The sequence below is a fragment of the Pleurodeles waltl genome, chromosome 3_2 (assembly GCF_031143425.1).
Source record: "Pleurodeles waltl isolate 20211129_DDA chromosome 3_2, aPleWal1.hap1.20221129, whole genome shotgun sequence".
NCBI classification, from domain to species: Eukaryota; Metazoa; Chordata; class Amphibia; order Caudata; family Salamandridae; genus Pleurodeles; species Pleurodeles waltl.
Genome location: NC_090441.1, coordinates 39256448 through 39283908, shown reverse-complemented (window position 1 = coordinate 39283908; position 27461 = coordinate 39256448). Strand labels below are relative to the sequence as shown.

The window sequence follows — 27461 nt, the reverse complement described above, 5'->3', positions numbered from 1 at the left end:
GCATTTCTTCCTTCTATCAAGAGAAAGATGGTGCAGTGTTCACGGACAACATCACCGGCATGTGGTACTGCAACAAGCAGGGCTGGATGGGGTTGTGGACCCTTTATCGAGAAGCTCTGTGCCTCTGGACGTGGCTGGAACACTAGGGCATATCCCTGGTGATTTAACATCTGGCGTGCTCTCCGAACTCCAGAGCAGACAAACTCAGCCGAAAATGCCTAGTGGATCATGAATGGCGTCTTCATCTGGAGGTAGTGCAAGGTCTCTTTCAGCAGTGGGGAAAACCTGTGTTAGATCTGTTTGCCTCTGCAGAGAACATGCAGCGTCCGCAGTTTTGCACGTTGTAGTTTCCCACGCTGCAGTCGCTCTCATACACTTTTCTTCTCAAGTGGAACTCAAGTCTCCTGTACTCCTTTCCACTAATGCAACTTCTGCCCTCAGTTCTCAAGAAGATCAAGAACAACCGGGCCCAAGTAATCCTTGTGGTTCTTGACTGGACATGGAGAGACTATTATCCCGAGATGCTGAGCATGTCCATCGATCCTCAGGAGGATCTTCTATCGCAGCAGCAGAAGAGGGTTCTGCACCCGATTATGTCCACTCTCCACCTTCTTACTGTGGAGGTTAAGCAGTAACAGTACGACAGCTTTTGACCTTCCTCCCGAAGTCTGTAACGTAATCTTGGCAGCCAGGCATACTTCCACTAAAATGGTATACGACTGTCGTTGGAAGAAATTTGTGGCATGGTGCACAGACAAGTCTGTTGACCCCCTTTGTGCCCCTTTCGCTGAGGTTTTGTTGCTTATCCTATCCTTGGTCCAGCAGGGCTCTGCTATGGGCACCCTTAAAGGTTATTTGTCTGCTATTTCTGCTTTTGTGAGGTTGCCTGATCAGCCTTCTTTGTTTAAGTGCCCTAATGTATATTGGTTCCTCTAGAGTCTATCACACTTCTCCTCCACCCCCATTCATTATGTCCAAACAGGATCTGAATTTGTTTTTTACATTTTTGATGTGCGCTCCACACAAGCCCCTCAATAATTGTCCTCTCAGGCTTCTTACTTTGAAAAATGCCTTCCTAGTGGCCATTGCATCTGCCCGCAGGGTGAGTGAGCTGCAGGCATTGACATCTAAGCTGCCCTACCTTTCCATCTATCCTGACAGCGTGGTGCTTTGCACTAGGGCCTCCTTTCTGCTAAAAGTCGTTACACCCTGTCATGAAGGCCAATCTATCACCTTGTCTACTTTTTACGCACCCCCACATCCTCCTAAGGAAGAGGAAAGACTCCACCACCTGGACCCAGAAAGAGCATTGGTTTTGTATTTTGGTTGTACAAAACAGTTCTGGGTGGATGATCAACTCTTTTTCGGTTATGTGGGTGTGAGAAAGCTCGGGCAGTGCAGAAACGGACAGTCTCCAGATGGGTCTTTCTCTCTATTAAGATCTGCCAAGTGCTGGCTAAGAAGCAACCCACTGAGGGTTTATGTGCTCTTTATACCCAAGGTAAAGCTGCAACCACTGCGTTAGATGTGGAGTTCCAGTCCTTGATGTCTATCAGGCGGCAGTGTGAGCATCTCTGCATACGTTTTCCAAACACTACTGCCTAAACAGTCAGGTTTCTTTGTGGATCTGCGCTTCTGGTGTGGAAAGTTGTGAGAAGAAACTGGCATCAGTGCACTGGGGTGGCACCTGTATAGGAACTGCAGCTTCAGATCAGGCGCCTACGATGGATGCAGGGCTGATCGACGCCACCTGGCGGCATGCTGGGCTACTGCTCACAAAATTCTCCAGATCCAATCTGATGCCTGGGGGAAATTCAAAGAATAGGAATCTGCAACTAGGTATTGGGCCTGACTTAGAGTTTGGCAGATTGGGTCACTCTCACAAACGTGACGGATATGCAGTCTGCCACATTACGATCTGATTATATCCTATGGAGGTCGTAATGCGGTGGACGGGATTTATGTCATGTTTGTGACTGAGTATCCCATGCTCCAAAACTCTAAATTGTCTCTACCAAATAAGGCGTTACCGAAGGTAAATAACTTGTTCTTCAAGTTTGTACACTGTTTATTGAGGAGGTACTTATTGTTATTATTCTTTCTTGTTAAAATAAGAACAGTCCTTTACATTTAGTGAAACTGCTCAGTTAAATATAGTGTTTTATTAGATGACATGCTGCTTTACAAGTCATTGAAGAGTAGTGTTTTATCAAGACCTTTTTTTTTCTTGCAGTCAAAGTCTGTGCACTGCGATAAGGCAACAGAAGAAACAAATGTGGTGACCCAGAAACTGATCACACACACCGAGAGTGATCTCCAGCTTAGCTATGCCAAGCAGCGCCGCACTAAGAGTTCTGTACTCCTGCACAAGGAACTGGATTCCAGGAGTAAGAGAGCGGTGCGCGATTATTTGTATCATGTGAACGAGGCCACTGCAGTCCTTTACGCCAGACATGTCCTCGCCACGGTTTTGGCTGAATGGCCTGATGGGCTGCCAGTGAATGAGGAGACCCTGGAGCTCAGTGGTCCTGCCCACATGACGTACATTTTGGATATGATGTTGCAGCTGGAAGAGAAGCAAATGTGGGAGAAGGTACATTTTCTTTCTGTGCCTTTACGAACCTCGTGAGAAGTAGAGAAGTGTTAAATAACTGCTTTTAATTCCTTGAAAGGTTGTATTTGTTTTGTTGCCTTGGAGAAGCGTCTTTCACCTCTTGAATTCAGCACTGGTGCTCTCTGCTTCCTCCAGCTCTAACTGTCGAAAGGAGCTTCCGGGTGGGGCTGGTGGGGGGGGGGGCTTGACCACCCTCTCCTACTTACTGTTCCATAAGACTGTGATATCCCCAAAACGTTCTCTGCATTTTCAGACGTAGGTGTAACGTGCTCGAGGCAACATTACATTATTGTGTCAGCTTAGCTCGTATAACCATGTCCTGAATGAGAATAATGACACGAGTGATTTTACTAACCATAAAGAGTCCAGTATAGGATTTGTGGAGGCCCTGGGCACTGTTCACAGTCACCCCCGCTCACGTTGTTACTTCGTCTGCTCCTTTGGGCTGAGAATTTTTTGCTTTGCCCAGTGCCCCTTAACCTAGCATCAGCAGTCTGTTGCTTGAACTCTACCTTACACGCACTCTGCCTTCACTGGAGGCGCATGTTTTAGTGGGAACATCTTCTAACACTGAGACACTCCTAGGGGTAACAGCAGCTTTATATAAATTCATCATCATTGTAAGGCCAGTTCTGCAGGCCTGCACAACTCACAGGAAAATGAAAAAGTATTGCCTCTGTCATTTGAAGCTCAAACACCTAGTACTGCTGGAAGCCTACTGAAATGCTACTGAGTGGAAAGACAAACAACCAGGGCTTACTCTTGGAGAATAGTTTGGGAGTAGGCATCTGTTCAGGTAGCGCATCTGTTATTCATATTAATTATAATGTCCAAAGAGCTGTATTCTTTTAGGGACAGATATAGGCTTACAATTATATTTAAGATAATATGCACCATTAGTTTAACATTTTGTTATACCATTTAACATTCTTATGAAACAATATCTGGGCTATACTGTCCTTCACTTGCAGGACACTTTACAAGAGACTTATTCCGGTGTAACGACCACAGCACGCAGTCTGATTGTGGAGCCATTTTAATTAGTTTGAATGGTTTGAGGCCAGGGACAACTACTGAAATCTCTGCATTCCAGCTTCGTGGAAGCAGGAAGCGAGGCCCACAATTTTCATCATGGAATGGTTGGAGCTGTCAAACAGTTTGAGGTTGGTGGCTACTCGGAAGAAAGAGGAGAACTCTCTTGGTGAAGTGTAAGCCAAAATGTCAGAGTAGCAATGGCAGGCAGAGATTCACAGATTGCTGGGTACAGCAAAAAGGCAAGATGTGAGCACTCAGGCCACACTGGGTCGTTATTTAGCTTGAAAAGAAAGATGCACTGATGATGCAGATTGCTCGCTCATGGGCCTGGTTAGATCCTCACTTGGCTTCAAGAAAAAGATTGCTGCATTAGTACAGATTCACAGGCCTGGTTTGGTTGTTACATCACTTAAAGAAAAATTACACATTGATATGGAATGCAGCTGTCATGATCCTCAAAATCTAGTTTTTTGCCATATGGGGAGCAGGATGCATAGTCACAAGCATCCCGGGAGCATCTGTGTCATAAGAGACGCAAGGCCACTACATTAATGCATGGCGCAAGGTCACTGCTTCACTGACTTATGGGTAGCAGGTGCATGCAAACGTAAGCTCGTTAGTTTCACAGAGTCCCTGGTTCCACATATGGAGCACATGCTTGATAAAGCAGGGTCCAGGATGACTGACCTTATGATGTTATTGAACAGGGAACAGTGTCAGTAATGTCAGGAGCTAGAAACATGAAGAGTTTGGAAGCACCACATGGGGAGGATTCTCTCCTGTCACGGTAGACAGCAGTTACAGGCTTCTGGTCTTGATAGACAAGATGTTTCTGATTTTCTCACGCCAATTTTCATAATGCTGGACTCTGTTTTAACTAAACGGTCCTCTCCTGTCTGCTATCCTGAGTCCTGAGAAGAGAGGACCTAGACTGTTCAGCTAAACAGACTAGAGGGGTTCAACCCACCTCCTGGTTCCTTCAGCAGGAGCAGCAGAGTTCTTTACCCCAATAGTGAGGTGCGGTCTTAATCAGATTCAGAGTTTGCCAACCAACCTTCTGGGAGAAGCAATCTAAGCATATAGTATTTCTGTACAGTTGACCACAGCTCAATGACAGTCATTACTAGAGAGAGCTGTTACACTTTCTTGGTGTAGTCCATGTAGACTGTCCTTGCCTGTAGCACAAAGCAAAGGATGCAGGGCTGCAATAAGTAGCCCATTCGTTTCTTTGGAAGATCTCTCTCTTGACCTGGCCAACAAACCAATGTCTATGTCCCAGTGTTGCTTTCTTCAGTGTCGCATCTTGACCTACTGAAACTGCCTCGATTTGCAAATGTGGGCCATATGTTTAGCTATCTGATTCTCTCATGGGGATCACTTTTATTTTGGTGCCCAGGCCTTATTCTGTCCCAGTTCGACCTTGATCATACACACTGGCGAGACCAGCCTATAAACTCACCTGCCATGTGATGAAGCAGTCACATGCTTTTCAACATATACTTGGGCAATGAGACGTAATAGCCAGTAAACAGTCTCCTGAGTGAGGTAGAGGTAAAACTTCCCGTACCTCAACATTTAAATCAGCTGCCTTCCACCACTTGTAGTGAGCAAGGGGACGGGCAATGTGCCACAGTCACTTAGGGCACATCAGGAGACTTGGGATACGGTTAATTTGTACATGATAACATGCCGGATCTGCAAGAACATAACAATGACGAGAAGATTAGCAAATGAACACTGTGTTAAGGGTCATCTTCATGTGCAGTCAACAAGGCAGTCCTGAAGAGCTGCTTGTGAGAAAATGGACAGAATGCACAGTACTAAGAATACTTTGCACAGTAGTTCTAAATTTAAGGCACACCAAGGTACTTAGAATGACACTGGATTGCTGGTCAGAATGTGTTTTTTCAGACTACTGGCTTGCTTATCTCCCTCTACCAACTTGCTGTGTCAAATTTACCTAGAATTTCTCTCCATCAATTACTTTATTTTAATTCTAGAGCCATTCAATTTGGCAGGTATATAAAGTAGTGATAATGTCAGAGACTTGTTTTAAGATGTGAAGATTATCAAAATGTGAGATCTGTAGGCTCACGCCACATTTGCTGTTTTGCAAGCGTCACTTAGATGTTTGCCTATCAGTAGAATCGGTATGTACCCTGATTCACTGTGCCTCCATAAATATAGTTTACATTGTATGTGTCTTAATATGCCCTGGCAGGTGGTTCTGATAAATTGGTATGTTATTCAATTTATACAGCAACATTGATATTTTGGTCTATGTCACTTCAGCCTTTTGATTTCACACCTTACTAGTTTAGATTGTGTGAAATATTATATGTCCATAGCCATCCCGGGTACATCTGTGATATGGCTATCAAAGTTTTCTCTCCCGCCGCATTTCAGTTGTTTCTCAACTTGGAATTTAAATTGGATCTTTAGTCGAACACTTCAGGCATGGCCTTTTTTGGTTATACAGCATGTGATGAATCTATGTTCCTCAGTTACCCTTTGTTTCTTATGAGTTTCATATGAAAAAAAACCTAAAACATACTTGGTTTACTTGATTTTATGTCATTGTGAACGTAAGCCCTCTAAGATTTCTTCTGTTTTAAGCCTTTGTTTACAATTAAAATGTTTTCCCTTTGGCCTATTTTAATTGTCCAGTTCTTATTTAGGCACTGAAAACATTTTTCTTATTTCTAGATTTTGAAGAAGGTGTTGCAAGGTTGCAGTGCAAGTATGCTGGGGACAGTCGCACTCACAGCCTGCCAATTTATGGAGGAGCCTGGGATGGCAATCCAGACAAGAGAGTCTCCACATCCTTATAATAACAACACTAACTTTGAGGTATGAATTAGATTTATCATTTGGAACAGTTTTTATGAACTCTGCCTTCAAATAACATATTAATTATTTTTAAAGGCAGGTTGGTCTTACACAAGATCCGAACAGTATAAATGATTTCAGTACTGCCCAGTTTCTGAGAAGTGTGAAACAATCTCTGGCTCAGTTTATCATTTGTTTATGTAATGGCCTTTCATTCTCGCTTCCATAAAAAATAATGCAAACAAGTTTTATACAGCCAGAAATATGGGACCACCTACAACAAGCAGCAAATTGAAACCAATAATTATAACTGCTTTTGTTATCTACTGCCCTACTACTCAGTCCTAACTAACATTTTGCTCTGGCTATTTTTGCATATTAAGTCTTAGAAGCACACTTAGGGGTGGGGGGACCTGGACAACATGGCAGGCGTACATGCAGAGCCGGAGCTCCAACCGGGAATCCTTGGCATCGCCAGCTGCATGGGTACTCCTTGCGCTAGAATGGCAACCCCTGGTGGCAGAAGGTGAGACAACCACCCCAGGGTCAATGGTAGCCGCAGGGGGAGTGCAGCAGTGCAGAGGCATGCCCCTATCCTGAGTGCCTGTCGGCTGCACTCAGATTTCAAGATCGTATCTGGGGCCGATAGCCTGAATAAGCTAGAGATGGTGTAGCGAGTGCGGCAGGGGTGCCTACGAACCCGAGAGGGAACCGCCTGTGGGCAGTGGAGCATCCACCACCTGGGCACAAGACTCCATCCTCACCTTCCCAGCCTCTGAGAGGACGGGTGGGGAGACTTGATGCGGGCCGTTCTGGGATGCCTGGGCATATGAGACTCCTTCCTTCTCCTGTGTCCCCTTCGCCCGAGAGGACACTTGAAGGACTTGATGCAAGGCTCGCCTTAGGGTGCCAGGCACCTGCAGGCGAGCACCAAGGCAATGTCCGCCATCACGAGGGTGCAGGCTGTGAACGGTGAGGCAGAGCACATCAAGGGAGCCTGTGAGAGACCCCTCTTCACGGTTCCCCGACTTTCCGGGAGCCGGAGTGACCCCCACCCAATTGAAGGAATTCTATGAGGCCATGCGCCTAATTTTTGGGTGGGCTGATCCCTCCGGCGCTGCTTAGGGCCCAAAGAGTCGGCAAGGGCACCTTCTAGTTCTTTGCCAGAGGGTTCAGCCCTGGCTCCAGTCAGTCCCCGACGAGCCTTTTCTGGATATGGACTGGCGCCGGTCGTACCACCTCGACCTTCTTCGATGCCGGTCCTGATATAATGCTCCTGGCGCAGCAGGCACCCATTGGAGGTGTAAGCCCAATCCTGATTCCTGACTCATTGATCAACGCCGTTTCTGGCATTTTCTCAAGCCATGCCTTCAAGGTTGGAGCCTGAGCCCTATTCCTGTCGCTGTACCCTGAAGAATACTAGCACTATGAAGACCCTAATATGGACTGGTGTGAGGAACTGGGTGAAGCCAGTGAACTGGTCACTTCTCTAGATACTAGTATGCTTTTTGCCCCTACCATGGCTACGTAGGAGGGAGCATCATTCGCTATGGTGATGTGGAGGGCGGCTGAGGTCTGTGACCTTCAGTTGCCCTCAGTGGCGGTCAAGACTAATGTCTTGAGTAAGGTGCTACAACCTGGAGTCTCCTCCTCAGAACTGCTACTCTGGTTCATTGAAGCCCTCACTGATGTCGTTTTGGGTACATGGTCCAAACCCAGCATAGGGGCTTCTGGTAATAGGATGATTACCCTTCGCCACCACCCTGCCCCAGGGGACCCAAACTTCCTCACTCAACACCTTACCCCAGAGAGCTTGGTGGTCCAAGCCTCTACATCCCACGTTAACCCTGGCGTATTCCCTGCCACACCCCCGGACAGGAAATTCAAGAAGCTAGACACTTCAGGGAAGAAGATATTTTTTTCCACCAGCCTGGCATTGCGGTCCGTGAATAACCCATGCCTTTTCAGCCGCTACTCCCATGCATTGTAACCCGTGCCTTTTGGGTCGCTACTCCCATGCATTGTGGGACACGGTTTTGCAGGTGCTGCCTGTAGGAAGCTGGCCTGGTGTGTGGTGAGCACCTATGGTGTTATAACCTTATACCAGGTCCAGGGATCCCCTATTAGTGAAGTGTAAGCAGTGTCGAGAAAGTCAGGGCTCTCTAGCGATAGCTGTGGATGAGCAGCCAAGGCTTATCTAGGAGACATGCAAAGTTTATGCAATACCACTATAGTCGCACCTCAACTTATCACACATAAAAGAACCACACAGTGTTAAAAAAAATAATGGTGCTTTATTATAGTAACACAACACTAGAATACTTATAGGCAGTTCCGCCTAACTGGACGTAAGTACACACTAATAATATACACATGAGTAATCAGTATATAGCACAGAAACAAAAAACATTGTCAGTACTTAGTAAAAAAAAATAATATGCAAGGGCCCTAGGGGAGGGCCAAACCATATACTAAGAAAGTGGAATCCGAGATGCAGTTCCCCCACCCAAGAATGTGGAGTTGCTAGTGGGGAGCTGGAGGAACTAGGAACCCCAAGAGGTGAGTACCTGACTGACACACAGTGACCAGGAGAGCAGAGTTAAGTACCTGGTCTTCCTAAAGTCTAACAGGAGGACTTGGAAAAAGGATTGTAAAAGAACAGGACAAGACACGAAGAAACCAAAGGTGAATTCCGGTAGAAGAGGACCTGCAAAAGAAGGGGTCAGCCTCCAGTCCATGATGGAGGGTCCAGCGGGGGCAGGAGCCACTACCCACCCTTCTGTGGATGCAGAACCAGGTCGATGAGGGGAGAAAAAGACCAGCTGTGGAGCTGAAGAGGAGTCCTTGAAGCGGTGCAGATGGTGTCCCACGTCGTTTGTCATGTCGCAGATGGTCAGTGGTGCAGGAGAACCACCAACAAGCATTGGCAAATGCAGGAGGAGCAAAAGAAGAGTTGCAAGGCTGAATAGGACCATCAAGGCCTAGGGGACTCCATCCTTAGAGGGGAGTCCGAGGTGACCCTCAGCAGACGAGAGAGCCAGCAAAAGCAGTCGCAGCCCCCACTGGCAGCAGGCACCGTAAGTCACAGTGAGGCCCAGTCATCACACCTGAAGAGGAGTCCCATGGCGCTGGAGCAGCAGAGAGGAGACTATGCTTTGCAGGAAGAAGTCCTGGGCTAGGGCTACACAGAGCCTGAAGATCCCTTGGAACAGCAGCAAACAAGCCTTGGTAGCTGCAAGAGTCTAGGTGCACAGGGGTACTGTCCTGCAAGGAGAGGCAAGGGCTAACCATCTCCCAAGTTGGACAGCTGGCAGAGAGGACCAAGGAGACCACTCCAGACCACCACCTGTGATGCAGGATCCACACAGTTCCAGAGGAGAGCAGATCCATGCAGCTGGTCCCTGTTATAGTTGGTGCCTGCAGATACAGGGGAGTGGCTCCTTCAATGCAAGGGAGATTCCTTCTTGCTGCAGGCTGAAGTCTTACCAGCCTCAGAGAATGCACAGCCAGGGAAATGTTACAGTTGATGGAAGGAGCTGGAGAAACAGTGTTGCAAAATTGAGTCGTTGTTGGAGTTGCAGATTGTCGGTTCCTGAAGAATCCATTTGCGGTTCCAGTTGCCAAAACATAAAGTAAACGATGCAGAGGAGTCCTGGTGGAATCTTGCACATTGAATCTGGGGACCCACCCAAGAGGGAGACCCTAAATAGCCCAGGAAGGGGGATTGGTCACCTAGCAGGGTGACCACCTATCAGGGGAGGGCTGTGACATCACATACCTGACCTGGCACCTGGAGGAGCCCTAGGTACCACCCTGGGGTGGTGATGGACAGGGAAGTGGTCACACCCCTTTCCTTTGTCCATTTGCATGCCAGAGCAGCCACTGGGGCACCCTAGACTGGAGCAAACTGGTTTATACAAGGAGGGCACCAAATGTGCCTTTCAAAGCATACCAATGGCTTGGGGAGGGAGAGGGTGTTGCTTCCCTCTCCCACAGGACATTCTTTGTTCTGCCTTCCCCTGCCTGAGCTGATTAAGCAGCACGAGGGCAGAAACCTGTGGGGGGTAGCAGCAGCACAGGCTGCCCGGAAAACCACAGAAGACTGGTAGGAGCAATCCTGGGGATCCTGTAAGGAGCCCTCAGAGTGCATGGAATCATACAGCCAATACTGGCAACAGTATTGGGGTATGATTCCAACATGTTTGATACCAAACATGCCCAAGTTCGGAATTACCATTAAGTAGCTGTGTCCAGTACACTGGTAAAATTAAGTCCAGTGTAATGGAGCTGGAGTTTGTAGGAGCACCTCTGCTTAAACAGGGGTGCCCTCACACACAGGTACCAGAACCCTGCCCTCTGGGATAAGAGGGCCTACCATAGGGGTGACTTACAGTGACCTGTAGTAAAAGGGTCCATGCACCTTTTCATGCAGGCCTGCAGACACATTTTGCATGGGCTCCCATGGGTGGCACAATACATGCTGCAGCCCATGGGGAACCTCTGGTGTCCCAATGCCCTGAGTTCCTAGGTACCATATACTAGAGACTTAAATGGGGGCACCAGTATGCCAATTGAGGGGTGTGTAGAGTCCTAAGCAACCAAATTTAGAGGGAGAGAGCACAATCATGATTAGCAGGATCCCAGTGAAAACAGTCAAAGCATACTGATAGTCAAAAAGTGGGGGTAACCATGCTAAAAAGAGCCGCTTTCCTGCAGCTTTGTCCCTTGGCCATTCGTCCCCCTCAGTCTGCTTTTCACCCCTTTCGTGGCTACGGAAGGGGCGCCCAACCATGTCTGTTCCCCGCCAGCCACCGCTGGTCAGCCTCTGCGTGGCCCGACGCGTGGGATCTGACATCCGCATGGATCAGGGAGCCAGCAGTCTAGCCAGTCCATCGCCCCACCACAGCTGCAGCCTCCGAACTTTCCTAGTCAGGCGTTTCTTCAGCAGGGACCACTCGGCGGCAGGATTCGACCATCACCTGCCCCGCTGGAATACCCTGACCTCAGACAGATCGGTTTTGCAAATAGTCGGAAGGGGCTACTCCCTCCCATTCAAGACTGCCACTCCTGCTATGCCACCATCTTAGTATCGGATGACCAGGATCACCTTCCACTTCTCCGTTAGGAGATTACGGCTTTGTTGGCCAAGGGAGCCAAAGAGAGGGTCCCTGTGCCAGAAGTAGGTCGTGGTTGTTATTCCTGCTACTTTTTGGTGCCCAAAAAGGACAAGGGCCTCCACCCTATCCTTGACCTCCAGTCCCTCAGTCTTTTCCTCAGGAAGGAGAAGTTCAAAATGCTCACCCTGGCTCCGGTCCTATCTGCCTTGGACCCAGAAAAATGAATGGTAGTGTTGCACTTGAAGGATGCTTCTTTCCATATTCCTGTCCTGCCTGCCCACAGACCTTACTTGCTGTTTGTGGTAGGTCATGAGCATTTTCACTTTACCGTGCTCCCCTTTTGACCTACTGGCGCCTCTCTCTGGTGTTCACCAAAGTGATGGCTGTGGTCGCAGCTCATCTGTGCAGGTTAGGGGTTTCAGCCTTCCCGTACCTCAATGATTGGCTGTTGAAGGTGGGCTCATCCCAGCTCCCACCTCCAGACTATGGCGGACCTTCTGCATTCACTGGAGTTCACTATAAACGTGCCAAAGTCACACCTGACTCCCTCTCCGACACTCCCTTTCATCGGAGCTTCTCTGGACACAGTGCAGTTTTCGGGCCTATCCTCCTGAGCCGCGAGTCCAGGATATTCAGGCTATGATATCGATGTTTCAGCCTGTGGTATCCTGGGTTTTGGTGAGAATGACTCTGAGGCTGCTGGGCCTCATGGGCTCCTGCATCCAGGGTGACACCTGCTAAATGGCATATGTGGGCTGTGCAGTGGGACCTGAAGTTTCAGTGGGTGCAGCATCAGGGGAATCTCTCAGACATGGTCCAGATCTCGGACAGAACTGTGCAAGATCTGCAGTGGTGGCTTTTGAACCGCCTTTCAGTCACAGGCTGATCTCTCTTCATTCCCCAACCAGATGTGACTGTAGTGACAGATGCATCACTTCTGGGAGGGGGCAGCCACATAGGATAGATGGAGATCAGAGGTGTCTGGTCTCCAGCAGAGTCCGAGTTCTATATCAAACTTTTAAAGCTCAGGGCGACCAGACTGACATTGAAAGCATTCCTTCCCTCTCTCAAAGGGAAAGTGGTGCAGGTGTTCACAGACAACACAACTGCCATATGACACTGCAACAAACACTGCAGGGTGGGGTCATGGATCCGTTGTCAGGAGGCTCTCCACCTCTGGACATGGCTGGAAAATCAGGGCATATCTCTGGTGGTTCAACATCTGAACATCAGAGCGGACAAACTAAGCAGTCAATGCCTAGTTGATGACGAATGGCGTCTCTATCCGGAGTTGGCACAAGGTCTCTTTCAGCAGTGGGGAGAACCTGAGAATGTGCAATGTGAGCTGTTTTACACTTCGGCGTTTCCAAGCCGGCAGTCACTTGGTGATGCTTTTTGCCTAGAGTGGAGCTCATGTCTCCTTCCCGACTTTCCACCAATACCACTTCTGCCCAGAGTTCTACAGACGATCGAGAATGACTGGGCCCAAGTCATTCTTGTGACTCTGGGCTGGGCAAGAAGAATATGGTATCCTGAACTTTTGAACATGGCCATCGATCCTCCAATCAGACTGCCCCTTCGGGAGGATCTTCTGTCACAGCAGCGGGGACGGTTCTCCACCCGAACCTGTCCAGTCTCTGCCTCCTTGCTTGGAGATTGAGCTGTGGCAGTAGAGAGCTTATTGTCTTCCGCCCCAAGTCTGTAATGTTATCCTGGCAGCCAGGCGTCCCTCCACCAAAACAGCATATGCCTGTTGTTTGAACAAATTTGTGGCATAGTGTACCATTAAGTCTGTTGATTCCCTCTCTACTCCTCTTTCTGAGGTTCTTTTATTTGTTCTTTCTTTGGCCGTGCAGGGCTCTACTCTGGGAACCCTAGAAGGTTATTTGTCTGCCATGTTCGCTTTTCTCCAATTGCCTGACAAACCCTCCCTATTTAAACCTCCCATTGTTGGGAGATTTCTTAAGAGCCTTACCCATCTCTTTCCCTGTTCATAATGCGCCAGTGGGATTTGAACTTAGTTCTTACCTATCTAGTGTGCGCTCTCTTTGAGCTGCTTCACAACTGCCCACTTCGCCTGCCTATTTTGAAAACAGTCTGCCTTATAGCTATCTCCTCTGCCCGCAGAATGAGTGAGCTGTAGGCTCTTTCTTCAAAGCCACCCTTCATCTTCATCCACTCTGACAAGGTGGTGCTTCATACTAGGACTTCTTTTCTGCCTAAAGAGGTTCTCACCCTCTCATGTAGGCGAATCAGTCACCTTGCCTACTTTTTATGCGCCCCCACAATCTTCTAAGAAAGAGGAGAGACTCCACCGTCTGGAACCAAAAAGAGCGTTGGCGTTCTAGCTTGATCGTACATAGGAGTTACCAGTGGACGATCAACTCTTTGTGGGTTATGTGGGTGTGTAGAAAGGTAGGGCAGTACAGAAGAGAACCATCTCTAGATGGGTGGTTGTAGGAAAGGGCCTATTGTTACCCCCCACCAGGTTTTGCCTGATATTGATACTGACGACTGAGAATGTGCTAGGATCCTGCTAACCAGGCCCCAGCACCAGTTTTCTTTCCCTAAAACTGTAACATTGTCTCTGCATTTGGCACACTCCTTGTACACAGCTAAGTCCCTTGTTAATGGTATCCATGGTGCCAAGGGCTCTGTGGCCAGGGAAGATCCCCAAGGGCTGCAGCATGTATTATGCCACCCTAGGGGACCCTCACCAAACACATGCACACTGCCATTGCAGCGTGTGTGTGCTGGTGCGGAGAAAAAGACAAAGTTGACATGGCATCCCTCTTTGGTTGCCATGCCCACAAACCACTGCCTGTGGCATAGGTAAGTCACCCCTCTAGCAGGCCTTACAACCCTAGGGCAGGGTGCACTATACCACAGGTTAGGGCATAGTTGCATGAGCAATATGCCCCTACAGTGTCTAAGACCATTCTTAAACATTGTAAGTGCAGTGTGGCCATACTGAGTATATGGGTTTGGAGTTTGTCATTATGAACACCACAGCTTCATAATGGCTTAACTGAAGTCTGGGAAGTTTGGTATCAAACATCTCAGCACAATAATCCCACACTGATGCCAGTGTTGGATTTATGGAAAAATGCACCCAGAGGGCATCTTAGAGATTTTAGCCAAACCTCTAGTGCAGGACTGACCAGTCTGTGCCAGCCTGCCACTTCCAGACAAGTTTCTGACCTCCTGGGGTGAGAGCTTTTGTGCTCTCTGAGGCCAGAAACAAAGCCTGCACTGGGTGGAAGTGCTTCACACCTCCCCCCTGCAGGAACTGTAACACCTGGTGGTGAGTCTCAAAGACTCAGGCTCCTGTTACAGTGCTCCAGGTCACTCCAGCTACTGGAGATGCCCACCAACCTGACAAAGCCCCACTTTTGGCGGCAAGTCTGGCGGGAAACTTAGGAAAAACAAGGAGGAGTGACCACTTCAGCTAGGACCACCCCTAAGGTGACCAGGGCTGAAGTGACCCCCTCCATGCAGAATCCTCCATCTTGACTTGGAGGACAGTGGCCAATAGGGTTAGGTCTGTGTCCCCCTCCCCAAAGGGAGTGGGCACTGGAAGGGTGTAGTTACTCTCAGGGTCAGTAGCCATTAGCTACAGCCCTAAGACCCTTGTAACACCCCTAAATCCGGGATTTAAGGGCTCCCCTGAAACTAGCTCATCAGTTTCCTTGCAACCTCAAGAAAAGAAGACATGAAGAAGGACTGCGAAGCTGACCTCCAGCAGAGAAAACTGCAGTCACTAACTGATTTTGCCCCAGCCCTACCGGCCTGTCTCCAGCTTCTGAAGCCCCTGCTACATAAAGGCGACACATCTTGCAGGATCAGCAACCTCTTAAAAGCCCCAAGAGGACTGCCTGCACACTAGAGGACCAAAATCTCCCAAAGACAACGGCCCTGTCCAGAAAGAAACGCCAGAAAGGGACTCCAGAAACACACTGGATCCGCAAGCCCTGACCAATCTGCATCAGACGCTCATGGCCCGTGTCCAGGTGGCCCACTGGTCTAGAGCAGGTCCCAAGGCAATTCTGACTTAGTTTCTGCCCTGGGTTGACCCCTCCTGTCTAACACAACAACGCCTGTAGACTAAACCCAGAGAACTCCCTGCCTGTGAAGGATCCAGACGAAGATACCCGATGCCAAATGGTACCTTACACCCACAGCCCTATGGCCTTAGGGAGCTCGACATCCGGTGGATCAACGTGCAGCAGGCAACCCTCCACTTTGTCCAGCCTGTGGTTTTGCTGAACCGTCCTCCTGGACCCAGGCTGCAGCCTACTTGTGACCCCCGGGGTCCCCCTTTTCAAAAGCATTGAGAGCCTGACACTGAGTTTGCACCCTGCACCTGGCCCCGCCTGTGCCGCTGTGGGTGTGTGTTTGGTGCTGACCTGTGCCCCCCTCCCCCGCAGTGCTCTCCTAAACCCCCCAGGTCTGCCCTCCAAAGAGGCAGGTACTTACCTGCTGGCAGATCCAATTCCGAGTGCCCCCAATCTCCATAGGAACGCATTTTAAATCTTTCACTAACTTTGACCTCTCCACCCGTCCGGCCCCATGTTGCTGGTGATGGGTGTTTGGGGTTACCTTGAATCCCAACCTGTGGACATCCTAACCCCCGGAGACTGGACTTATTTGTACCTCGAAACTGTACTAACTAACTGTATTAACTTTTCTTCCCCTCAGAACTGTGTTTGAAAATTGCACTGTCAACTTTTAAAACAGATTATTGCTATTTATTTGAAAATCGTTTAACTTGCTAAAGTGAAACAAGGTGGTGTTGGTACATATGCTTGCTACTTACTTGCAAATGTACTTGCCTGCAATCAGAATCTTGTGGTTCTAGAAATAAAGTAACAAAATATATTTTTGATTGGCCTGGAGTTTGTCATTGAGTGTGTGTTTCCTTTTTTGCCTGTTGGTGTATAGCAAATGCTTTGCACTACCCTCTGATAAGCCTAACTGCTCGACCACACTACCACAAAAGAGAGCATTAATATTATCTACTTTAGCCCCTGTTAAGCCTCTGGGGAACCCCTGGACTCTGTGCACACAGTATCTCATTTTGATAGTATATACAGAGTCAACTTCCTACAGTGGTTCTCTGCATTAAAATGGGCTATGCATTGCGCTAAGAAGCTTGCACACTTATTCTTCCAGAGCCACAGCTGCACCCACTGCATTAACACACACAGTTCCAGTCCTGGACATCTGCCAAACAGCAACAGGGGCCTCCTTGCCCACCTTTACTAAACACTACTGCCTGGACAGTCAGGTCCGAAGGGTCAGGTACTTTGCCCATTCCGTCCTGCAGGACTTCTTAGTATGATCTTGTGTTTGGGACCCTCCTCCAGGCGTAATATTGCTTGGGTATCTATTCTAAGTTAAGGAACCTGCAACTAGAAATCTCTATCAGATGAACACGTTACTTTTGTTAACAAATTATCTGGCAGAGACATATTCTAGTTACAGCTTCCTTACCAACCCACCCATCTTCTCGGCTCTGCAAACTGATTTCTAGGGACAGAGACTTCCCTTTCAGGGCCCTAGTTCTTGCGTACCAGAATCAGTGTTCTTCTATGGCTCCATGCTTCTGGCGTAGAAAGTCATGAAAAGAAACTGACATCAGTGCGCAAGGGTGGCACCTATATACAACCCGAGACGTCATATCCGGTGACCACAATGTCAAGGACGGACGCTGAGTCGACCTACGCCAGCTAATGGCACACAAGGGTACTTCTCAAAGAAAAATCTCCTGGTCCAGACTGACGCCCGGAGGAAATTCTAAGGTAAGGAATTTGCAACTAGCATATGTATCTACCAGATAATTTGTTACCAAAAGTAAGTATCCTGTTCTTAACTACTGTACAACAAAATATAGAGACAAAATCTTAGAGATGAAGGCATTTTCATCTCTTTCTACATATGTTAATTAGTTGTTTATTGGAACCATTACTTTCTTTGGGAAATTCTTAAACAATCTACACAAACAACCCTTCCTGAATTCATAAGTGCCTTCTTTTCAGAAATGTATAGCTTTTCGGACTCTTACACAGGGATCATACCTATTGACACCATAAGCTGCAAGTAGGTAAAAACAACAAAAATAGTAAAAAATCACAACCTTTAAAAATTTTTTAAAAAACTCGTAAAAAAGGTCTGTGTCTGTTCCTGAAATCTGGGAAGAGAGAGATTTTAACACAACAAACGTTTTTGTTGATTCCATTCTTAGGAAAATAAGTTCATACTTTTATGCACTGCAAGTCTAGAAAAATGAATACAGTTTGCTACATTTTGGCTAACTCCTCAGTGTTGTCCAAAGGAATTTCCAAACTCATGCTGTCTTTTGAACTTTCAACATGTGTTGGTATAGTGAGCAAGCAAATTTGGCCAGGATGACTTTTGTGGGAAAAAACAAGATATGAAAGCTTAAGAGAGGTTTAATATTCAGACGCCAAATAATCAATTGAGTGCTGTCTCTATGGGTGCCGTTGAACCTAGTGCATTAATTTGTAATATTATGGTTTTATTTTGTATAGGATAAAGTCCATATTCCTGGTGCTATCTACCTTTCAATCAAATTTGACTCTCAGTGCAACACAGAAGATGGCTGTGATGAGTTGCAGATCTCCAGCACCAGAGATTTCCTACAAGATAGGCACGTTTTCAGTGGATCACCACAAAAGTGGACTGACTTTGAACTGCCAGGTGAAAATTAATTGTATTTTTTATAGTGCATTGTGTTTAATGTTGAATTCCAGTTACCAGTTCTATGTTTTATTGTGTGACTGGCACATACAACATTTCCACCTTTCCTTTTTTTTTTTTTTTGCGATGAAAAATGCAAGAGAAAAGTACAATCACATAACCTAATAGCATTCAACTTAAAGATCAGCTAAGGCAAAAACATGAGACCCAATGGGATATGAAAAAATAATTTACCAAGCTTGGAACTTAGAAGAGCAGATCCAAAGATATATATATCTTTGGATCTTTATACTATATATCTTCATATTTATATATCTTTCACTGTGTAAAATTAGACTTTTGCTTGGTCTGCTACTAAAGTTCTTATAATCCTAACTGCTTTCATGGATCGCTTTTTCCAGTGTATAATGGTCAGTCACAGCATTTAGCCTACCAATGATCTTCAGTGCAAACAATTTAATTTCAGACAGGTTTCAAGCAACACCTAAAAAATACACTGCAGTAATTTGTTTACGTTGTCAAAGAGTTGTTATTACAGTACATTTAAATAAAAAACATATGAAGTGTAATAAAGTGAACACATATGTATGAATCTATTGAATACGATCCAAGTTACAAGTAGGGATGTGCAAAATCACTCTTGTGAAATTATCCCTGTGTTACATTTATCACACAGTGGTGTGTGCAAAATTTGCCAACACACTGGTGATGTTTTACACAGAAAAAAAGAAACAGGCAAACGTATAAGTCAAACATTCAAGACTTGACTGAGAATGGTTAGCTGTCCTTGAAGTTCCAGTTAGGGCTCATTTGGAGCTTCAAGCACAGCTAGGGCTCCAGAAGGTTGTATACATTCACTTAAACTTCCCCCTCTGTTGCCTGGTGTAAGCGGATTCATAGAAAGAGTAGTGGCCTCTTCTCCAATGGCACCTTCCCTAGGCTAGGGGTCGCTATGTAGGCAAGGGACTCTCAACAATCATGGTTTGAGCCATGTACCCTCCCTGGTGGGTGGCGAATGGCCAACGTGCAGGTGGTGAGACCTTCCCTCATTGCAGGTACCTTGTTGCCTTATTTTAAGGTTAGGGTTTAACATCTTGTGCGCTCCTTTATGGGCGGCCTGGCGGAAGAATTGCCTGTCTCTGGTGCTATGGGAACCGCTTGGCCCCAGTGCTGTGGGATGAGGCTCCCAGACCGAATGTGTGGAAACGCTCTCTTTTTTTTCCTTTAATTGTGGAGGCATATTCCACGCCTTCCTCTCTTCTCTGTTGTGAACGTTGCATGTGACTGTTTGCAGTGGATCACTCAACTTGCACATAAATGAAGAATGTATATAGCTGCTACAGTTAGTGTGAATTGCAGGACACTTTATTCATTGACATTTCAAGTGAACCTTGCGGCCCCCAGGAACCTCCTGATACGTGTCTGAAGATTGCTTGAACATATATCAACTTGGGGCCCTTCCAGGGATCAGCTGGTGCTTTCGCAGGGGCTCAGCTTTGTGCCCACAAGATATGAGCTCGATTACTTGCTGCAGGACCCTCAGTCTTAGCACAGAGGTACACTGCCAGAGTGCCTGGACTCCTCCATGGTGGGGCAGGCAGGGGAATGGTTTGCCCTAGCATGAAAACTGTGGTGCACCTGACAGCGTGCCCCACATGCATGTCTGAGGTGTCCCACAGTTGCCTGCATGCACTATCTAGGCCACCCTGCCCACTTATGGGTGCTATTTTTGATTCAGCTGGTCTCCGCATGCATGGCCACAGTGGTCTGTGGCTCTTGTAGGCCCAGGACATCTGGTATCAGGAGTCCCCAGACCATCTTGTAGGTGTTTTCTGACTAGATGGACAAACTCTGACTTGTGCCTTTTTTCTTGGTTCCGAAAGCCCTTATGGCTTAATATTTGAAGAAAAACAACTTCCGGGAGAGCCCCACAGAGGCTGGTGGAAGGAGGTTTAATCACCCTTGGCTATCTCGTGTCCAGAAAGGTGGAAGGAACCCTGGGCTGATGGACTGAGCTGGCAGTTCCTACTCATGGCTGAGTGGTGTCAGACCTGGGAGAGAAGGGGTAACCGAGAGAAGGATTTTTGTGCTCTAACACAATGACAAGTTTAAACAAGCCCCAGGGAGAGCTTTGTAAAGCTTTTTTTGGATGCCTGGGGCCTGGGATTTCAGGCACCAACCCTTCATGTACCTCCTCAAGCAGGATCGAAAGTGCTGACTGGGCCCCAGTGAGCACTCCAGTTGGCCAGGGCTTAATTCAGCAGCCCAGTGGTGGTGTGAAATGTCTGGGGAGGGGTCCTTTGAGTCAGGGAGGCTTTCTGTGCTCGGCAGGGTAAACAAACTCTGATCAGGTTCCCAACCAGAAGTGTGGTAGGCACTGCGCAGTGGGTTGCAGGCAGTCAACCTTTGTGTCCCACAGTAGCCAGGATACCCTGCTGCATGTCTAGTGTGGGCTTTCTATGCTCTTCGGGTCTCCCCTGCCCCATCTGAAGCACTTGGGAGGCTTTCCCTTCTTAGGTGAGGAGGAACATCCATTACAGGACCCACTCAGAGCTATGGTGTGTCACGGGCCACTGGGCTTCGGCCCCATTCACTGGCCACAGTGTCACTAAGCATCCGGTAGTGGGGCTCCCTTTCTTCGGCTGGTGCGGGACAAGGCTGGTCGGTGAGGTTGCAGAGAGGAGAAATTTTGTGCTGAAACACAGTGACAAGCTTGAACATGCCCCAATGAGAGGTTTGAAAAGCTGTTTGTGGATACCTGAGCCCTGGGACTCCAGGCACCAACATCTCATGCCCCAAACTACTCCTGTTTCCTCCTCACGCAGGTTTGAAAGCTCTGAAAGCCAGTGCCCCATTTAGTAGCCTGTAGTGTTGCAGAGTGCCTAGAGTGGGATCAGGGAGGCTTCACCTGCCTGGGAAGGTGAGAAAACCAGATTCCCAGCCAGAGGTGCAGCAGGGCCATGGCCTCCAGCTACCTGACCCTCTGTGTCCCAAAAGAGCCAAGACACTCAGCCACAGACCTGGCGTTGGCTATCCGTGCTCTGTTGGCCTCTCCAGCACAAACGTCTTCTAGCCTGGGGAGGCTTTCCCTCTTTAGGCGAGTTGGAAAACCCTTATCAAGCCCCGTTGTCAGAGCTCAGCCTGTCATAGACCCCTGGGCCTGGGCTCCATTCACTGGCCACAGTATTGCAAAGCGCTAAAGATGGGGTTCCGCAGGGAGGGGCTCCTTTTCTTTGGTATGGAAGGAAGTTCTGCACAAGCTTCCCTTATCAGATTTAGATTTTCATAGTTTATACACATCTGCCAATTAAAGAAGTTCTGCTACAAAATCAATTTTTTGACTCAAATGTCACAAGTGGCGGTTAATTCTTAAGGCACATCTGGCCAGTGGGCAAATATGGGTGTGCTAGCTCAGAGACCTGCCCATGAAGCATGTGTTGTTCTTGCACACAAAACATAACTAGGCAAGTAGGCATACTTAATTTGCTGTCCTGTATTTTGGGCAAAAACGTCACCAGTGAAATGTCATTCTCAAAGCATATCTTGCCAATAGGCAATTCTGGGTGTGCAAGCTCTGCGTCCCACCTATATGAACCACATGTTCTTTTCGTATACACAAAACGTCACCAGCTAAGCAGGCATAAATAATTTTTCACACTTTTGGTTAAAATGAGGTTAAAAGAAGGATATTGGTGGGATAAAGGAAAAAAGAGAAGTTAGGGGAAAGGCTGACAAACCAGTATTTTAAATTAAATATAAGAAACAGTATAACAATTATAGATCATGCATTTTCTAAAAAACTGAAACAGTAAACCCACTGGATTTCATCTTAAAGACGTCAGTAATTTGATAAAACAAGCACTTTGATGTGTGTTAAAACACCTGAACATGCATTAGATGTAGATACATATCTGATAGAGACTTCTAGTTGCAGATTCCTTACCTTAGAATTTCCCCCAGGTGTCAGACTGAATCTAGACAGTTAAGACCCTTGTAAAAGGTACCCATCGTACCAAGGGCCCTGTGGCCAGGGCAGGTTTCTAAGGGCTGCAGCATGTATTATGCCACCCTAGGGGACCCCTCACTCAGCACATGTACACTGCCTTGCAGCTGGTGTGTGCTGTTGGGGAGAAAAAAAACAAGTCAACATGACACCACTCTCAGGGTGCCATATCCACAAACCACTGCCTGTGGCATAGGTAAGTCATCCCTCTAGCTGGCTTTACAGCCCTAAGGCAGGGTGCACTACACCACAGGTGAGGGCATAGCTGCATGAGCAATATGCCCCTACAGTGTCTAAGTCCATTCTTAGACATTGTAAGTGCAGTGTAGCCATATTAAGTATATGGTCTGGGAGTTTGTCATTATGAACTCCAAAGCACCATAATGGCTTCACTGAATACTGGGAAGTTTGGTATCAAACTTCTCAGTACAATATGCCCACACTGATGCCAGTGTACGATTTTTTTAAAAATGCACACAGAGGGCATCTTAGAGATGCCCCCTGTATGTTATCCCAACTGCTATTGCAGGACTGACTGGTCTATGCCAGTCTGCCAATTTCAGACACGTTTCTGAACACATGTGGTGAGTGCCTTTGTGCACTCTGTGGTCATAAACAAAGCCTGTCCTGGGTAGAGGGGCTTCACACGCCATTGGCCACTGCCCTCTGACCCCCGAAACGCCCCTAAATCTAGGATTTAAGGGCCTCCCTGAACCAGCTCACCAGATTCCTGGCGACCTACAAGAAGAAGAAGGACTGATAAGCCGAAACCCCCAGCAGAGAAGAAGAAAGACGACAACTGCTTTGGTCCTGTCCCTACCGGCCTGCCTCCTGCTTCAAAGAACCTGCAAAAAACCCAGCGACGCGACCAGCGGGCCCAGCAACCTCTGCCATCTCCACAGGACTGCCTTACACCCAAATGGACCAAGTACTCCAGAGGACAGCAGCTCTGTCTGAAGAAACATTCAGCTAAGGACTCCCATCTCACTCCGGATGCGTGAGTTCTGACCCTTGTGGTCCCGACGGACACGGCCCGCGTCCAGGTGGTCCACCCAGCAAGCGAGGGTCTCCAGGCGATTGCGATTAAGTGCCCACCCTGGGTTGACCTCTCCACCCCTCTACGACGACGCCTGCAGACGGAATCCCGAGGACCCATCTGACCGCAGGCCCCGTATGAAGATATCCGATGCCTAAAGAGCACACTGCACCCGTAGTCCCCAGGCCTTGGAGAAACCGACCCCCAGTGCCTCATCGTTCAGCAGGCAGCCCTCCTCCCTGTCTGACCAGTGGTGTGTCTGAGACGCCCCCCGGGCCTTGCCTGCAGCCTTTGAATGACCTCCGGGGTCTCCTCATAGATCAGCACTGACTGGAAATCCGATGTCCTGTTTGCACCCTGCCCTCGCCCGCCTCTGTGCCGCTGAGGGTGTGTGTTTGGTGCCTACTTGTGGCTCCTCTAATCCCCCTAGTCTGCCATCTGAGTAACGGGTACTTAGCTGTGCTGGCTGACCGGATTTTGAGTACCCCCTGTCTCCATAGAAGCCCACGTTAATTTTGCTGAAATTTGACCTCTGCACCCAACCGCCTGTGTTGCTGGTGGTGGGTGTTTTGGATTAATGTGAACCCCAACTGGTGGATTTCCTAAAACCTGGAGACTGAGACTGTAAGTGCTGTACTTACCTGCATACAGATCTAACGTTTCTTCCCCCCAGGAACAGTTTAAAATTGTCAGTGTCCATTTTTAAAATAGCTTTTTATCCAATAATTCAAAAACTGTATTACTTAACGATTTCAAACAGAGTACTGTTGATACCTGTGTGAAATACGAAACTTTTAAGGCACTTACCTGCAACTTTAATGTGGTTCTAAAAATAAACTAAGAAAATTAATTTTTGCAATATAAAAACCATTGATCTGGAGTTAAGTCATCATTGAGTGCGTGCTTCTATTTTCTGTGTGTGTACAACAAATGCTTTGCACTACCCACTGATAAGCCTAACTGCTCAACCATACTGCCACAAACAGAGCATTAGTATTATCTACTTTAGACCCTGTTAAGCCTCTGGGGAACCCCTGGACTCTGTGTACACTATATCTCACTTTGATACTGAGCCAGCTTCCTACAGGCGCGCTTCGCCCTCTCCTCGTTCGTCAGCTGATGAGACAAGGTAGCAACGGCGCTCTAGGCCTTGTTCCAAAGATCCTGTTTCTGGGCAGTTTCCAGGAGCCTGGCTGCCTGCCCAACTTTGTGAAGTCTGTAGGGACCTGCGCCTCATTTTTGGGCAACCTGGCCCGCTGGAGAGCCTTTGCTCCCCACGGGGTTGGATGAGGCCTCTTCGGATTCCACACTGGCAGCTCAGACACTTCGACCTTACCCAGAGCCAGTTCTGACGCCACCTGCTTCCTCAGGCAGTGCCTTCCTCTTTGCTGACTCAGAGCTAGATGGGTGTCATACAACTCCGGCCCCGATGCCAGCAAGAGTCTTGACTCCTATGTTGGATCCTGAGCATCTTTCTTATGGGCAACGTTACGTTGAGGAATGGGAGAGGTCGCTGGACCCTTTGGAATGCCATCTCCAAGACCCTATGGACTGGCATACAGACTTGGGTGAAGCCAGTGGACTGGATACCTCACCAGATACTGGCATGTTTACTCTCCCTACCGTGACTACGGAGGAGGGAGCTTCATACTCTATGGTGGTGAGAAGAGCAGCTGAGGTCCTCGACTTTGAGCTGCCTTTAGTGGCAATCTGGACTATCCTTCTGACCGAGGTGTTTCAACCTGGAGCTTCATCTTCTGAACCGCAGCTCCCATTCAATGAAGCCCATACAGATGTCCGACTGGGTACCTGGTCCAAACCCAGCATAGAGGCTACTGTGAACAGGACTATTGCTCGCCACCATCGCCCTGCTCCGGGCGATCTTAGTTATCCAAGCCTCCCCTCCCATGGTGTTTTCCCTTCCATACCCTTGGATAGGAAAGCCAAGAAGCTGGACGCACCTGAGAAAAATATGTTTTCTTCTGCCTGCCTAGCATTGCAGTCCATGAACACTGCATGCCTTTTGGGCCGTTATTCGTACACGCAAGTGCTGCCACTGGTCCCGGACGAGGCCTGGACTGTACCCTACCAAACAGTTGCTGATGTGAGATTCACAGCAAACTTCATGAGCGGTTTCATCAACAGTGGCCTTGAGGTGCCATGCCAGATTGAGAACGTCTAGCTTTTGTGGGGAAGTCCTGGCGGATCTTATGAACATACCCTTTGATGGCACCCGTGTCTTCGGAGAGAAAGCAGACTCTGCGCTTGAGCGTTTCAAGGATTCTCATGCTACGGCCAGGCCCTCTGACCTCTCGGTTGTTTTTTTTCCCCTTTCATGGCTACAGAAGGGGCGCCCATCCGCATCCGTTCCCCTCCAGCCACTGTGCCACACATGCTGCCCAGCCTTTGCATGGCTTGGGACTTAGGATCCAGTGCCCTGTGGGTCAGGGAGCCAGTGATCTGGCCAGGCCACTGCTCCCCCCTCTGCAGCTGCCTCCAAACCTTCCTAGTTTGACTCTCTCCCACCAGGGGCTATTTGGAGGCAGGATTCACCATCATCTGCTCCGCAGGCAATCCATCACGTCAGGTGGGTTTTTGCAGATCGTCCGAAAGTTCTACTCCCTCCTCTTCAAAGGCTACCCCTCCATCCATGCCACTGTCCTATGATTGCTTGATGCAGGATCACCTAACACTTCTCTGAGAGGACGTTATGGCTTTCTTGGCCAAGGGAGCCATTGAGAGGGTCCCTCTGCCAGAAGTTGGTCATTGTTGCTATTTCTGTTACTTTCTGGTGCCTAAAAATGACACGGGCCTCCAGCCAGCCTGCCCTAGACCTTCGGTCCCTCAATCTCTTCCTCAAGAAGGAAAAGTTCAAAATGCTCACTCTGTCTCGGGTTCTATCTGCCCTGCACCCCATAGATTAGGTGGTAGCGTTGGACTTGCTAAAGTAAAGCACTTTATGTATGCCTTTCTGCCCATATCACTACTTTCCAGTGTTCTGAATAAGATCAAGAACAACCAAGCCCAAGTAATCTTTGTGGATCCGGACTGGGCAAGGAGAGTCTGGTAACTCAAGCTGTTGAACATATCCATTGATCCTCTGATCAGACTAGCCCTTCAGGAGGATCTTCTTTCACAGCAGCAGGGGAGGGTTCTGCACCCGAAATTGTGAACTCCCTGCCTTCTTGCATGGAGATTAAGTGGCGACAATGGACAGCATTTGATCTTCTGCTCTACGTCTGTAAAGTTATCTTGGCAGCCAGGCATCCCTCCACCAAAACGATATATGCCTGTCTTTGATAGAGATTTGTTCCATGATGCACAGACAAGTCTGTTGACCTCCTCTCTCTGAGGTTCTGTTGTTTATACTTTCTTTGGCCCATCAGGGCTCCTCTAGCGACATTCTCAAAGGTTATTTGTCTGCAATTTTTGCATTTTGAGGTTGCCTGATCAACCTTTGTTTAAGTCCCCTATTGTACATAGGTTCCTTAGAGGTCTCTCACAGATGTTTCCTTCATCCCCATTCATTATTCCCCAATGAGATTTGAATTTGGTTTTGACTGTTTTGGTGTGCCCTCCTTTCGAGTCTCGCCTCAATTATAGTCTCAGGCTTTTTACTTTGAAGATTGCCTTCCTTGTGACCATTCCATCTGCCCGCAGAGTGAGTGAGCTGCAGGCTTTGTCATCCAAGCCCTCCATACCTTTCTGTATATCCTGACAAAGTGGTGCTTCGCACTACGGCTTCTTTTCTGCCTAAAGTGGTGATTCCCTTTCAAGTAAGACAATCCATCACCTTGCCTACTTTTTATGCACCCCCACATCCCTCTATGAAAGAGGAGAGACTCCACCGCCTAGATCCACAAATAATATTGTCAGTCTACCTTGATCGTACAAAAGAGTTCTGGGTTGATGATCAACTTGTTGTCGGTTATGTGGGTGGAAGAAAGGTCAGGCAGTGCAGAAGTGGACCCTCTCCAGATGGGTCATACTCTGTATAAGGATCTGCTATGCATTGACCAAGAAGCAACCCCCTGAAGGTTTATTTGCTCATTCCACCAGAGCCAAAGCAGTGACCACTGAGTTAGCATGTGCAGTTCCAGTCCTTGA

At 48.0% G+C, this 27461-nt stretch overlaps 1 protein-coding gene across 2 annotated transcripts in view; it reads left to right on the top strand.

The window, feature by feature from the left end:
- ZZEF1 (zinc finger ZZ-type and EF-hand domain containing 1) overlaps positions 1-27461 on the top strand; it is a 1404152-nt gene that overhangs the window by 1207158 nt on the left and 169533 nt on the right. For both annotated transcript variants that reach the window (XM_069226690.1, XM_069226689.1), the window contains exons 48-50: positions 2234-2593; positions 6356-6499; positions 18147-18315. In XM_069226690.1, coding sequence (XP_069082791.1) covers positions 2234-2593; positions 6356-6499; positions 18147-18315 — 673 coding nt within the window. The remainder of the gene's footprint in view (positions 1-2233; positions 2594-6355; positions 6500-18146; positions 18316-27461) is intronic.